The 15,877-nt window shown below is 33.0% G+C and overlaps 1 protein-coding gene across 1 annotated transcript; it reads right to left on the minus strand.

Annotated features, from left to right (window-relative positions):
• Nucleotides 1–3,812: 3,812 nt before the first annotated feature.
• On the minus strand, nt 3,813–15,877 carry LOC114182366 (RNA-binding protein 1-like). Its single transcript, XM_028069237.1, has 6 exons — nt 15,621–15,877; nt 12,123–12,259; nt 11,701–11,995; nt 11,528–11,589; nt 11,344–11,425; nt 3,813–4,244 (listed from the first exon to the last, which is right to left on the minus strand). The coding sequence occupies exons 1-6, from the start codon at nt 15,697–15,699 to the stop codon at nt 4,141–4,143; spliced, it is 759 nt and encodes a 252-aa protein (XP_027925038.1). The 5' UTR covers nt 15,700–15,877; the 3' UTR covers nt 3,813–4,140.

A 15,877-nucleotide genomic window follows, 5' to 3' on the forward strand; every position in this document is an offset into this window, starting at 1 on the left:
AGCTAGTTTCCTAATGCATATCCTAACTGGACCAAGCTATGTTTTATCCTAGATCAGTAGACATCATCAAAATTGTTCTTCGTTTATGGAAGAAAGGCTCCCCCTGCCAACAATATATATATATATATATATATATATATATATATATATATATATATATATATATGTATATATGTGTGTGTGTGTGTGTGTGTTTTTGTTTTTTCTAATACTTTTATGTAGCTCCTGTGTTTTCTTATTTTTTTCAGAAAAATAAAAATTATTACAATTGTGAGCATGAAGTTGGAGAATAATTGAATAATTGTATATTCAATGATATCAATTGTTTTAGAAAAAGAAAATGTAACTGGGGTTGAAAGTTAAAGTAGTGTAATAGTTTACAATAATTTAAAGATAAATTTGTCAGAAAAACCTTGATCATCAGATAGGGGTATTTTCTTTTAAAAGGAAAGTGTTTGCTAAAAGAATTTTTAATACTATAATATGTATTTTACTGTTGCAAATAATTATGAGTAAATAATTTTTTCAATACTCTAATAACAAATTATAACGCATAGAACGATACATACGAATATTTTGATTTCGATTTAGATGTGTTTGATATTATCATTATAAATCTAATAAAATATTATTATTATAAAATTACTACTAATTTATAGATCAGATACTTCACTAATAAATATTAATAAAATAATTTAAAATAATGAACACACAAATAAATAAATAAATATTTATTATTTTAAAATATTTTATTGATATTTATTATTGAAGTATCTTATCTATAAAATAGTAGTAATTTTATAATGATAATATTTTATTAGATTTTTTTTACAATATTTAATATATATGATTTTAATTTTAATTTATAAATTAATAATTATATATTTATCATATCATGATTTTAAAAGTTATTGTACAATTTTTTAATATGTATTTATATTTGATATGTGTCATATCCGTTAGAGGAATTGTATTTGTGTATCATAGATCCATTTAAATTTTGTTGAATATTACACTAATAAATAACTTTTTAATATTTATACTTATTATAATTAAAGTATTTATATTTCCATTTTCTCTTACTGTTTGCTACCTTCAATTATTATGTCCCCCATCATGATGAAAGAAAAACTAAGTGTGAAATCGATTGTTGATTTTTGAAGATATGTAGTGTTGTATCCATAATTTTCGTTTATCCTATGCTTCAAAAATTCCTATTCAAAGTATTTGCCTCAAAGTTACAATCCATCTAAATTAATAAATGCATTCAATGCATGGAAAAGTCTCTTGTCGAAAGAATTAACCCTACCATGTTAAGAATATATATATATATATATATATATATATATATATATATATATATATATATATATATATATATGTATATATATATATATATATGTATATATATATATATATATGTATATATATATATATATATGTATATATATATATATATATATATATATGATTTTCGTTTAAAATAGTGTCAATTTTTTTTACGTAAGTTAAACTTATATTTTATTGGTTTTCTCCGATAAATCTTTCTAAAAGATTGACATTTTTATTACACTAATATAATAAAAATTAAATTACCAATAAAAGTTTTTGACAAAAGACAAAGCAAGCCAGGTTTGACAAATTTTGACGATTAAATGTATTCATGCTAATTAGGTTAGGTAATTTAGGTTTGTATCAACTTCCTCTACTATAATTTAATTGTAATAAAAATGTTTGTGTTGATTTATGTACGAAAAAAGTTGTTTCTAAAGTAATATTAATAATTAAGTGTGATACACATATAATTGTATGAAGAAAAAAGAAAAAGATGTTTTTTCAACACCCTTTTCAAAACAAAAGAAAAGTTAATAGATTGTCCAAATTAAAGCATAATGTGGTCAAGATCCAATGAATACATACGTAATACATACTTAAGCTTTTCAAATTACAACATTTAAAAATACTTAATTATGTGTCTATATAGGTCAGTGAAGACCATCATAATTCAGATTAGTTAGTAATAAGACATCTAACAAAAAATTATTCAATTGTATCAGTATTAGATTTTCAAAACAAATTCTTTGACTAAAATTTTCAATGAAAGTTTAATAACAAATATATCAATCACAAAATTGAATAAATCATTAAACTTATAAACAAATATAATGAAATGAACAGAATAGAAATTTTTGCAGAGAAAAATTGACACCATGATTGAGTATAGTATCATAAATTCATAATTTGAAAAAATGTTTTGAAGTGTAGAATTGGACACAAACCCAAAAGAAACGGCAAGACTAGTTCATTCAAGTTCTTGCTCTTATAATAGTAAACTCTCTCGTACAAGTATTTATAATGAAGTTACATATACCAACAAAAGATAATTAATTTAATTAACTTTACTTTTATTTTAAAAGATATTATGAATAAATCAAATTTACTTTCAGTGTTATTGACTTTTAAATTTTTCTTTTCACTAATTAATAAAAACACACATATTCAGAATACTTCATAAAGATAATAAAGAAAAAAATTCTAATAGTATATTAAAAATTGTAAAATATCTTATAGAAGATAATTAATTTATTCCAAACTGTGTGTTATATTAAATACGGGAGAGAATGCTTCAGTAAAAGAAAAAGAAAATGAAAAAAGCTTACCTTAAAAGAATCAATGTGCTATTATTAATAGAAATGTAATTTTGTTTGTTGAGAATTTGATTAGAAAGCATTCCCAACGTAAATACTTTTATGGTCTTCTCATAATGTACTTTCTTGTTTCATAATTTTTTACTCTTATTATTACCCTAAAAGTATATCTAAAGTGGATTCTAACTTTCCAAATCAACTTTCAAAGTGATGACCATATAACTTTTCTAATATTAGTTTAAACTATGGTGAGATAATTTATTTTTTACATTTATTCCTGCACGCATTATGTTACTGGTTTATTTTCAAAATAATCATTTTGTCTTTCAAAAAAGTAACTTCAGGATTTGTATTTTGGAAACTTATAGAAACAAATTTTGCAGAACATCCTTATATAAAATATATTTCGGAAATAGCTTTTCAAAACACATCAAATATATTCTAAATAAAATTTTTTAAATTAGTTTTTTCTTTTTAATTTTCTCTTTTTCTCCCCTGCCGCGGTGAAGGTATTATAAAGGATGATTAAAGCTTTCCCTCTTATTGTAGGAGGTGCAGTTAGTAATTATAGGATGCAGAAAGCAATAGCCTACCTCAAACGTCTACAAAGTTTGCAAAGTCCCAGTTACTTACAAACCACGTTTCATATGACAAAATACTTCAGAAGCAAGTGACCACCAAAACCTATAAGCAGAGTCTAGCACATTTACCATGGTCATTGATTTCGAAATTTTCTATTGTCCTTTTTCTAACGAAGTAAAGCTTAATTAACTTCATTTCAAGGCATAAAAGCCCCGGTGAAAAACTAGAGTATCTCATGCTTACATGGAAAAATGCAGTTTCTTCTAGTGAGAGACTTGAACGATTCTGTTACAAATTCCTTTAACCAATGCTCATATCGGGACTTTGTCCAAATATAAACGTGTTCAGATGTCGTTGATCAAATATTTGAAAGGTTTTAACCAATTTAGGTTAACAATTGCGATGTCTAAACTAGCAAATTACTATACAAACTTGTGGAAAGGTGGATTTTGAAATCGAGTTTGTGGGGCTGCAGAAGGAGTGAAAGAAACCTGAAGGGCACCGGTGAAAGGGAACACCATTTTAAGCTTTTGGAATAATAACTAACATTAAATTACAGTCCACCCAATGTGGTATGAAACGTAACAGGATAACTGATAATGTTTGATAACCAATAAAAGTGATTTGGGGAGCACGGTTAATAATATACTAAATTTAACAAATAATGATACAGCAGAGTAATTGAATACATGTACTAAAAATCCACATTTGTTAGATTTTTTTCTAATTGAAATTGTACTTTGATCTCAGCCTGTAAATATTTTATGCATTTCAAATGACCTAATAAGGACTGATTGTATCCGGAGGGAACAAATAAAATGGCAGTTGGAGTATCGCCCCCAATACGATGGTATAAAGAACCACCGACATTCAGATGAGCATAACACCTAAATGGCCTATGAGAAGCAGCTCATCTTTTACCTCGAGATGCAGGTCCACTTCTTGGACCAGGATACCGAGAAAACTGAAGCCGTAAGTGACTGGACTCAGGGTTGAGTTCATCAACTTTATAACCTGTACATCAACCACAATGTCAGCAAACACCAAGAACTTTTCTGCACCATAATATGTGAACTCGTTAAGTATAAGAAACTGTTAGCTTTCCCAACTAATGGAGCACACCTGACCACAGTAGTCACACACATGCCACTGTATTCTAGGTTTTTTAATCTTATTCATTTTCGGTTCTAGTCATTTATTTAGTATTCTTAGAGAACATAAATTTCCTTTAATCACTACATGATGGACGAAAGCCTTATACACAGTAGTTGACATAGGCTACATGGATCACACAATGCTATACAAGTATGTCAAATACCAGACTTTTAAAATATTAATTACCTCTTCATCTCTCAAAACAATTTCATCAAATATTACTTGGCTTTCTTCTAACAAATATAAACCATACAACTGCTCTACTCACAGGCTACTGTGTCGGTCTCTGCACATGTCCGTCCAAACTAACTCATCCAATTTTCTGCGATCTCTATACTAATCAATGCTATACCCCAAACCCAACCTCGTCCCCTTACCCAGCCAATGGGTCTCACATTACACATCCGACAGAGAACCCCACAGCCTGCAGATCATACTGGGTTAATCTTATTACTACCGCTTTGATTACTCATACTGGTAAATCTATTACATTTTTCACGGAACATTCTATGCACACTCTCCTCAACAAATCGAGGCGGTTAAGCACAAAAGAATCTTATTAAGATAACTCTTGTCCTTCGTGGCCGTGGCAATCTTCCCTAACGCTTCTAGTGAGATACAGCTCTCACAACGTGTTAATCACAAGACATCTTTAACTCCAGGTACAAACATTTGGCTAGGTACATTAAATGTGTCTTCTAGGCTATTACATCACATCCAGGTACAAGACATCTTGTTGTTTCTCTCCAACCTTCAAAATATTTCATATTTATTTATATCTCCCTTTTTAGTCTTTATTATTTTGATAATTCTAATTCTTCTCACATAATGCTGTCTCCTGTCAACACAGAACCCCTACTTTTATTCCACCTCCATCTGTTTCTCAAGATGACCTTGTGGTTCCCCTATATGTTCCCAAAGGAGAGACCCAAGTAGCAACCCCTTCAAACATATCAAGGTCAGTCACGACCTAATGACAATAATGTACAAGCTCTTATGACAACTCACGATGACATGTTGACCATTCACTAGTGCTTTCTTCATAACAGGATTTGGGTCTGCCAACTGAACATGATTCACCTATTTCTATGAGAAAAGGTATTTGACTCAACCCAACCCCCACTATATTAACCTTAGTTATCATTGCTTTTCTCCTTTATATTAGGTTTGCCTTTATCCTTTGTCTTACGTTTCTATTCCTGATTCCTATAGGTGAAGCATCATCTAACCCAAAATGGATTATTGACGGTCATTGGCAGCTATTCTGATCTAATATTAGGAACTTTTCTTGCATGACTACGACGAAGATGTATGAATGGAGAGATCTCTTCGTTTTGTTGCTCAGGGGGAGTTCTCAAAATATGGTATGCCAACTTCACAAGTCGCTATATGGTTTTAAACAATCCATGAGCATGGTTTGGCCACTTTTGAACTGTTATACAAAATTCAATTTCATTCATAGTGAAGTTGACCACTCTGTCTTCCATCCCCATTCACCAAAGGGAAACTTTATCTCACTGTCTGTGGATGATATTGAAATTACAGCAAATGATCAAAACGAATTATCAGCCTCAAGCAGTACCTCTCTCACTACTTCCAAAGTAAAACTTGGAAGTTTCGAGACTTGTTTAAGTATAGAAGTTGCACAATCCAAGAATGTATCAATAATCTCAAAGAGGAAGTCCTGCTCTTGAACATCAAAGAAACTGGCGATCAAGTGCGAAATCGGTGGAGACTCTCATGGATCCTAATGTCAAATTACTAACCAATTAGGGGAAGCCCTTGTCGAATCCTTGGAAAATATATGGGTTGGTTGGACAACTATACTATCTGATAGTTACTCATCCAATATTTCCTTTTATGCGAGTGTGGTGAGCCAATTCTTGAACTCTCCTTGCCCAAACCATTGGGATATAGCAATTCGCATAACTGATTAGATATTGTTATGCATAAACTGATACCCAATACAAAGTATTCAGTCCAATGTCGTGATCTCTACTTTAACGCCTACTAGAAAATCCTTTGGTCTCATCTATTGGAGTTCTTACACTAGTAGTTGGCATACCATGCATGTCCTGTACATAGATTAAGTGTAAGACCATGTGAAATCCTTTCCTTATCAAAATCTTCCATAACACTTCTCTAGACACTCCATCATAGGCTTTTTCCAATTCAATAAAAATCATGCAAGCATTTTTCAATAACATTCCATCAATCTAAAGTAAAAGATATGGTTTCTATTGTAGACCTTCATCACATAAAAACAAATTGATTGTCTTAAATCCTCACCTCTGATAAGCTTGATAAATACTTAGTATTTAAGCTTATTAAGCTTTCTTATTTGTTTTTATTCATGTGTTTTGTGTTCATTTCATTAAAAGATGTTGAGTGTTATGTGTTCTTTCGAGTTAGGTATATTTTTCTGGAAATTATTGTGTAGGAAAATGGAAGATTGGAGAGTTGTCTACATTAAGATTGGAGAGTTAATAATTAGCAAGCTAAACAATACCAGGCTCTTCTAAGTCCATACTCCTGTATAATTAGCACAATTCTAAGCATACCCTGGTATAATAGAACATACCTTTATCTAGCATTGTTGTATATCTCAAAATCTTAATAAGTAAATTAGCAAGCTAAACAATACCAGGCTCTCCTATACCTTTGGAATTATTACATCCATGTAAGGCTTTAAAAGCACTCATTTTTGTTTCTGTCTCAAACACTTTTTACCACAACTCCTTATACCTCAAACTGATAACTTTTGGTTCACTCAAGGCTACTCAATCAATCTTCTTAGACTTCTTGTCCTAAATAAGGTAAACATGACCGTGCTAGAGTTATATCAATAATCAAAAGCATATGTTAGTAAGACTCACAAAATATCCTTGTCATCAATCTTCGACCTTAACCTTCCACTCTTAGATGTGAATAAATTTTCCTTCAACTTCTCAAATCAAGTGTTCATAACTAAAATCGGAAACCGTAGAGAAATTGAGACTAGCATGTCCTTCCCCATTAAGTTATCCCAAACCAAAACAACAATGAACTCTTGAAAATTTCCTTCCCTCACTACCAACATAGTTATATTAATATTAATTTTAAATCTTAATTAAATATAAAAGTTCTTAAATTATTGAAATAAGGAACAAATCTTATATAATTAAAAATATCAAGATTATCTATAGCTATGAATAATGAGGATTCTATTTGTAACTGCTCTTTAGTGTACACATTATGTTACCTGTTTTACTCTTATGAATATAACCTGTCTTATTTTTCATATTTGTAAAAAAAAAAAAAACTACCTAACCAACTATTAACAATGAGGATTCTATTTGTAAGTGCTCTTTTAGTGTACACATTATATAACCACTAAAAAGAATTCCTACTTACAACATAACCTATCTTATTTATTTTACTGTTCGTAAAAAAACTACCTAAAATGATCCTTTTTATAATTGTTTCCTTACTTTTTTTTCTGTATTGATTTTTTTACTATTAAATATAAAATTTACTAATATTTTATATTTTAATAATTATTAAGAACAACATTTTTATTTTTTCCTGTATCATATCTTTATTATTAGAGGAAACCAAATCTCCTCCATTTACTGTACTATTTCCATTTTTTCAATGTAAATAAAGCCTTATGTTGCCTTCAGAACACACGGTTTCAACTCAATGTTTCTCTTTTTCTTATAGCTTAATGTGTTATCTAGAGCCTTTTCCAGAGCTGTTTTGGTCGTAGACTAAGTATCTCCAAAGGATTTGTTTTTGGGCAAACCTTTCTATCTCCCGTTTGCATGCATTGTTCTAGCAAGTTCTCAAACAACCATCATTTTCTTTAACAAACATAAGATTGGGACCATGCCAAGGCTATCCAACTGTCCATACACCCTCATGTGCATCTTCTTTCCCATTCCAACCACAACTCCAATCGACGCCTAACAACCAATCAACATGTGCCTAAGTTGCCTCCTTTGTGCACTCCTACCTCTATGGTGGAAGCTCCATTAGAGCAACAGTCCAAAATACTGTTCACTTTCCTTGGATTATTTTATCATTTTTTTTTCTATATTTCAATAAGAAGTCTTCCAACACCACATCAATATCTAGAACAAATTCTCCCATTTTTTCTCACCATATTGTTAAGTATTGAGAAGATGGACGGGTCACACTATTCAACTTGGGCTTCATAAATCAGGTCATGCTTAAGTGGGATGGGCTACAAATCCCATTTCACTACAATTGTTGAAAATGCTCCTACAGAACAACATGAACAATGGATAAAAATTGACAAATCAAAAATTCAGTGTTATCCAATATTCACACTTCACTGAAACCTACCTAGTTTCCATCCCTATTTGTAGTGAGGCATGTTTGATTTATACCAAAGACACATAACATTGGTAGACAGGTGCCAAGATCTCAAAAAGAGTCTCAATGTTTCTCTCCTTATCTTAATTGATATGTTCTCTCCTAACATCTCTTTGAGTTTATTCCATAATATAGACTTGTTCCGTCTAATGACGACATATGTAATCACTTCTTCATCACTGTTAATATTCCTCCATCACCACCAGATGACTCTCCATAACTCGATATGCTTCAACACCCATTCAAGTACATGAATGTCGTTCAAGCGTATTGAATTCAAGTAGGGGACCCATCTTTGATAGATAATGATATAGTGGGGGTCACGCTTGATCCTTCCCCATCTCTGTCTCCCGTACTGAACCCTGTCTTCTCTACATATGACTAGTCTATTATTATTTAAAATGATATATGCTCTACCTTAAACTATCATCAAGTTTCCATCACACATTATACTTTTTTTTCCTCAATATCTCCTACTCCTATTCCTAATTCTCCCAATGAAGCTTCATCTCACCCAGAGTAGCAACAAGCATCAATTGATGAGATTTGTGCCCTTCATAATAGTTTGGGAGTTAGTTCCTCCAACTGACAGATCAATTGTTGGGTGTCAATGGTTGTACACTTAAAACAGGACATGTAGTTGCTAAAGGAAACTGACAAAATCTATGAAGATTATACTGACACTTTCTCTTTTGCAGCGAAAATGACATTTATTCGACTTTTCTTTTACATTATAGCAATTCACCACTAGACTCCTGTTTCAGCTTAACATAACATTCATTTCTACATGGTGATCTTGATGAGAAAGTCTCCATAGTGCGACCTACAAGATTTGTTGTTTAGGGCGAGTTATCTAAGTAGGTCTCTGGTTTAATGTCATTATCCTTGAGGATGTATCTATCTCATTGTATATATGAACATCTTTATCATAGGAAATGATAAGGAGGGTATTGTCCAACTAAAATAATATCTTGCTTAAAAGTTATAGGCAAAAGATCTTAGACACTTGAGGTACTCCCTTGGTAAAGAAGTTGCGCAATCCAGGGATGGTTTGGTCATATATCAAAGAAAATATGCTCTGGACATATTTAGACAAAACAATGATGTTTAAATGCTAAGATTGTGGACACACTAATGGTTTTGGGTGTCACACTTGTACTTTATCAAGGAAAATCATACTTTGATCCTGACATCACCTCATTGTTGTGACTCATCCTGACATCATCTTTACAATGAGCACAGTAAGTCAATTTTTTAACTCTCCTTGTCAAATCCAGTGGGATGAAGTCGTACAAATCATGAAACATATTAAGAATGCTCTCAGAAAAAGCCTCATTTATGAAGACAAGGGATATAGTAAAATTAAGGTATTTTGGTGATGATTGGGTAATCTCACCAAGCCATATACGCTCCACTTCAAGTATTGCATTCTTGTTGAAGGTAATTTACTATTGTGGAAAAGCAAGAAACAAAATGCGTGGCAAGATAAAGTACAGAAGCAGAATACAAAGCAATGACATTAGTCACTTCTAAGGTAATGGCTAAAACAACTACTTAAAGAGCTTAAATTTGATAAAATTTCTCAAATGCACCAAATGTGACAACTAGGCATTACACATTTCATCTAATCTTGTCTTTCATGAGAGGACCAAACATATTGAGGTGATTGCCATTTCATAAGAAAAAAATTGGTGTCCAATGACATCACTGGATTTTTTGGCTCTAGTGAATAGCTGGTTAACATATTCACCAAGTCTTTAAGAAGACCAAGGATTGTTTATATTTGCAAGATGTTGGGCACATATGACCTAAATGATTCAGCTTTTAGGGGGTGTTATACCGCAAATCTTGTCATAAAAAATATCTAGACTATATGTCTATTTATTAAAAACGTTTTATTTATTCCCATATCATATTTACGATAAGAGGGTACGAAATCTCCTCTATTTACCGTGTTGATTCCCTTTTTTTCAATATAAATTAAGCATCTGTGTTGTCTAATTAGTTTCAGCTCAATGTCTCCCTCCTTCCTATAGCTTAAGCAAAAGAAAATAATGAAATATAGAAACTACTCCCAAGAGGTAATCAAATAACTATAAAATATTCTAACATGCAATAATGTTGAGATATTTTATAGATATTCTAACAGTTTTATCGCTGGGAACATGCTCCCAACAATAGTCATTAGTTCAAAAGGTTTAACCATGCAAAGGCAGTGTTTGACATGTGCGTAGAATAGGATAAAATATGAAATATGGGTTGTCTTTGGCGCGTTTTGATATAAGCATAACAAGATATGAGGTGCAAATTCAGTTCCACAAAAAAAGAAGGCATTTTAAATATAAATTAGAACATAAGATTCAAGCGTAGATGACATTTTGGTTTCACTAGGGGGTGGAACAAACAAGAATAGAGCAGAATGTTCACATTTGATTCTATTTGCACACCAAATTCTGCCTGAATGCTCTCTAATTCATAACAATCATCAACATTTCATCTCATTTTAAAATGATGCAGGTATGTAAGTTACAAAACCAAAACATAATTTACTTTTATATCAGCAGGTAATTGTAAATGATACCTTGCAAGGCACTCATAGCAGTTGCTGCACAAGCTGGATTTGCAAAGTCCACAAAACAAAGGATTAAAGGGTCTCCACCACGCTGCAATGAACAGCCATTTCACCACAAAGAGGATCAACTTTTTACCAACAAACTAAATACCAAAAGATGAAAAGAAGCATCTGTTGCAAACAGTACACTTACATGTTTGGATTCTTTGCTCACAAGTCTCACTTCTCTGTACCCAACAAAGGGGCGGAAAATATCTAAGGTGATGTCAAGGAATTTGAATAACTGAACTAAAATCAATGTAACTCAGAAATAAATGAAAAGCAATAAGATAATTCCCAATCATTGCATTAGAATAAAAAGGATACGAGCCACTTCTCTTCTTGTACTATCAGATGGGAGGCCTTCAACATACAAAGTGCTAGAAGCATCTGGAGGTAGAGGTACCGTCTCAGGTCCAGGCCTGGAAACAGCATCTACAGGTAGCTGACCACCATAATTAACACCCCGTCCATTTGGTGCTAGATCTGGACCACCACCCCCATGACGCCCCAAAACAGCAGGATCAGCTAGTGAATGGCCTGGTAATCCGCCACCACCACCCCTAGCCAACCCAATACCACCAACTGTACTGGCTTCCCCAGAGGCAAATGAAGAAACTTGCTGTATAAACAAAACAGGATGCATGATCTCATAAGCAAACAGTGAAAGACCCAAAAAAACAGTAGTGAAAGTGCCCAAAAACCCAACACTGAAATATTTAAGAAAGCACAGCAAGATGAAGTGTTACCCCACTCTGAAGGTAGCGATCATAAGCAGTTCCAATTGTTTTTGTGTCCTTTAGCATTCGGTGCCCAGTACGGTCATCATCACGAGCAATATAATTATGAATCTCATTACCTGAAGACAGACCAGAAGCTGGCATATCTGAAATGAAAAAATAAAATAATAACATTAAAAATATAATTGATACAAATCAATTCTATAGCAAAGAGTACTAAAGCTGTAAACACTATATTGAAAATTCTCCATCATATATGTTTCCTATTCATACACTGGCACTGCTATAGACTGAATAGAATAGAAGAATGTCCTTTTTTGGTGCAGCTTTAGGAAACCCAAATCATGATTTGCTGACACAGCAGAAAGATATCATTACTTGTCAACTCATGCACCATCAGAATATCAAGATCCAATATACTAAAAGGAACTAATAAAGCCAAAATGACATAAACAGAAAAGGTTTTAAAAGAGAACTACACGAAAAGACAGAAAATGTACCACACGACACAAGCTTTCATGAACTAAACCTTCTGGACCTAATAAGCCTAATTGTACATAATAAAATTAAATTAACTAATCCACCAATCAGCATATCTAATCCAACGGATAGAAAAATGAGTATAGCAATAAATTTAATTTAAAGAACATTAGAAGAAAACAATTTGAAAAAAGATCAACAATGTAACCAGGTTAATAGAAGGGAATCACATTCATCCAAATATCTCTTATGAGAAGATGGAAACAGACAAATACACTTCTTCCCAATCCAATGAAAGAGAACGTGTTCTTTCTAGGTATACTACATGAGGCTCCCCTGTCAACTTCCCACAATGGTGAACAAGATAAAACTCACAAAGCCAGGGTGCCAGAGGTAGGAAAAGTGGATAAACCAAGAAAAAATGCAATGCCAAATTCAAGAGAGAGAGGAGAGGAATTCAAGGTTTCAAAGTTGAATTCACAAGAGCTAGACAGTAAAAAACACCAGTAGCAAATGGAAATGCAATCGTTGCGCTATAAGGTTGGATTTTCTATTTTTTGAAATGAACTGAAATATGTGGATTTTCAAAATTTTGATCAGAAAATAATGTAAAAATGGAAGATAGAAGACAAAATTAGCGAGTTTACAATCATAAATATGTAGGAAAATGAGAGAAAAGGTGTATGTATATGAGTGGGTGTGTGATAGAGCTTTCTCAAAGCTCAATGCCGCAATGCAAAGGGAAATTTCTTCACGGTGGATACAATGAGAACTCTGACACCATGGAGAAAAACGGCAGAGAGCCCAAGACAAGATAGAATGACAGGACAATTAAAATGAAATCCAGGTGGCTTATATTATATCTACAATACGTAAAGTAGCTAACTTACAACTAAATTTGTAATTACTAACTATTTATTTAATATATAACATTCCGTTTATTCGACAATTGAGATTTTGTCAAATGAGATTATCATGCAACCTTCCAATCACTCCGGATTAACGTCAACAAACATACATTTTCTTGTCCAATTTATTAACGAACAAAAGTATTACCCACCCCTCTCCCAAAACCAATCCAAAACTGTGTAGCAAAGGAAACAGACACAAAAATAAAAAGAGAGGCGTCAACTTATTTGGGCTCTCCAATATCGTAAACAAAAAGGAAATCCAAATAAACAGTATCTCAGACCTTAAATTGAATTATCACCCCAAGTATAAACCCTATGCAATGTCTATAGTCCAAAAGGCGTTTGTCTTCTACATTAACAAAACCTTAACAAATTCTACACTAGAAGATTGATCGATTGTCTTCTAACAAAAACACCAAGATCCCAACGCAAGTTAATAAAAACCCCACAAATTAACGGAAAGACCAAAGAAAGACAGACACCATTAAACCACAACAGAACCTAATAAGCTAGAACAAGCGAACAAATTAGCACCGTTTAACGCGCAAGCATATTGGCACTTAACGCCCAAATAAATTGCGACAACCAACAACAAATAATTTAGGTTAAATTGTTCCATTGGTCCCAAATTTCGTATGAAAATTTGAATTTGGTCCCTCATTTGGAAAAAGTGTTAAATAGGTCCCTAATTTTGGAAAGTTGTCTCAATAAAGCCCCTTCCGTTAAAAATGCAAAAACGGCGTTAAGAGCACAGTGACGTGGAAATGGTGAACGGAACTGAACAGTGAAGTGGCATATTGAATGTGGTACACGTGGAAATATGAAATGGTTTAATAATTACTGTTATTAATAGGTTGTAATAAAACTGTAATTAAGCTGTAATAGGTTTTGGGATTAAGCTGTAATTAAGCTGTGTAATAAAACTGAAAGTGAAAGGGTTGTAATAAAAGAGAAAGGGCGAAATTGGGATTCAGGGTTCGTCTAGGGTTTTTTGAAATCGGAGGAAGAGGTGTTGGAAACTTGACTTTCGAACAGAAGCGAGGGTGTGGGATGTTTGTGCTGGAAATTTAATGCGGAGAAGACTGTATTGCTCCTCACATTCATCCCGCAAATAGGATGTATTCATGAATCATGAAAAAGAGAAAAAAATAATTAGAGAATATTATGTCTGTTCATACGCTCTGTTTTTAATCTTATTCAACAGCTCATAATGCTCAGTGCTTCCGCAAACAAGTTATCAAAGCTAAAGGAACAAGCTGAAGGATATGCTTCCTTAATAATGGAAGAATTAGATCCAGAAAACCTGGGTTATATCGAGGTAAGAGTGAGAGGAAATGTTATTACTAGAAAAAGATAGATACATGAATTACAGCAGACAACTGAGCAGTGCAAGCGTAAATTGGAGTCAAAATATGACTGATACAAGGTCTGGAAATGATATACAAAGATTGCGCAGGACCCTCCAATGTATTGCATTAGAGTATTGGAGAAGGGGTTGGATTTTGTTATTGTGGTGGGTTACCATTGCTACCCTCTTTGGCTGGAAATTTTTCCAGTATAGAAACAGATCAACTTTTCAAGTCATGAGCTACTGCATACCCATAGCCAAGGGTGCTGCAGAGACACTCAAGTTCAACATGGCTCTCATCCTCTTACCAGTCTGTCGAAATACTCTCACATGGCTTCGTTCCACCGGAGCCAGGAAGTTTGTGCCCTTCGATGACAACATTAATTTCCACAAGGTAAGACCAACTTCGGATATTTCTAAATGTTGAAGGTTCTGAACTATTTTTCAATAAATTTAAATATAAATGACACGTTTCAGTCCACCATATCCACGTCACTGTGCTCTTAACGCTGTTTCTGCATTTTTAACGGAAGGGGCTTCATTGAGACAACTTTCCAAAATTAGGGACCTATTTAACATTTTTTCCAAATGAGGGATCAAATTCAAATTTTCATACGAAATTTGGGACCAATGGAACAATTTAACCAATAATTTACAAACGAAACAGAAAATTGCAAACTTTCACAACAATTCAAGAAAAAGTGGGCAAATTGCACAAAAGATAACCAAAACTGCAGCACGAAGAAAATCGAGGGAAAAAGAAAAAACCATATTCGGAACGCGGTCGCTTGAGCATGCCGGAGTGAGGGAGAAGCGCCTGTTGGCGATTCCAATAGCCGTCCGTCATGGCCGAAGAATCCCTAATTTTTGAAAAATGGGTATTTGGGGAATGGCGGAAACCCTAACCGTAGGTGTAGTTTGCGTGTTGCTGCTGTTGGTGTAGAAAACTGAGTCAGTTTGATCTGTGTGATGGGACTAACTAAAGACTGAGGAACTTCACTACTCTAAGTTGGACAAATGGCAAA

The sequence above is a fragment of the Vigna unguiculata genome, chromosome 4 (genome assembly GCF_004118075.2).
Source record: "Vigna unguiculata cultivar IT97K-499-35 chromosome 4, ASM411807v1, whole genome shotgun sequence".
Lineage (NCBI taxonomy): Eukaryota > Viridiplantae > Streptophyta > Magnoliopsida > Fabales > Fabaceae > Vigna > Vigna unguiculata.

Coding starts and splice junctions, on each gene's coding strand:
- LOC114182366 (XM_028069237.1), bottom strand. CDS start 15,699: ATGACGGACGGCTATTGGAATCGCCAACAGGCGCTTCTCCCTCACTCC. Junction 12,260..15,620: donor GCGACCGCGTTCCGAATATG/GTTTTTTCTTTT, acceptor TTTTCATTTCAG/ATATGCCAGCTTCTGGTCTG. Junction 11,590..11,700: donor TACAAGAAGAGAAGTGGCTC/GTATCCTTTTTA, acceptor ACATCACCTTAG/ATATTTTCCGCCCCTTTGTT.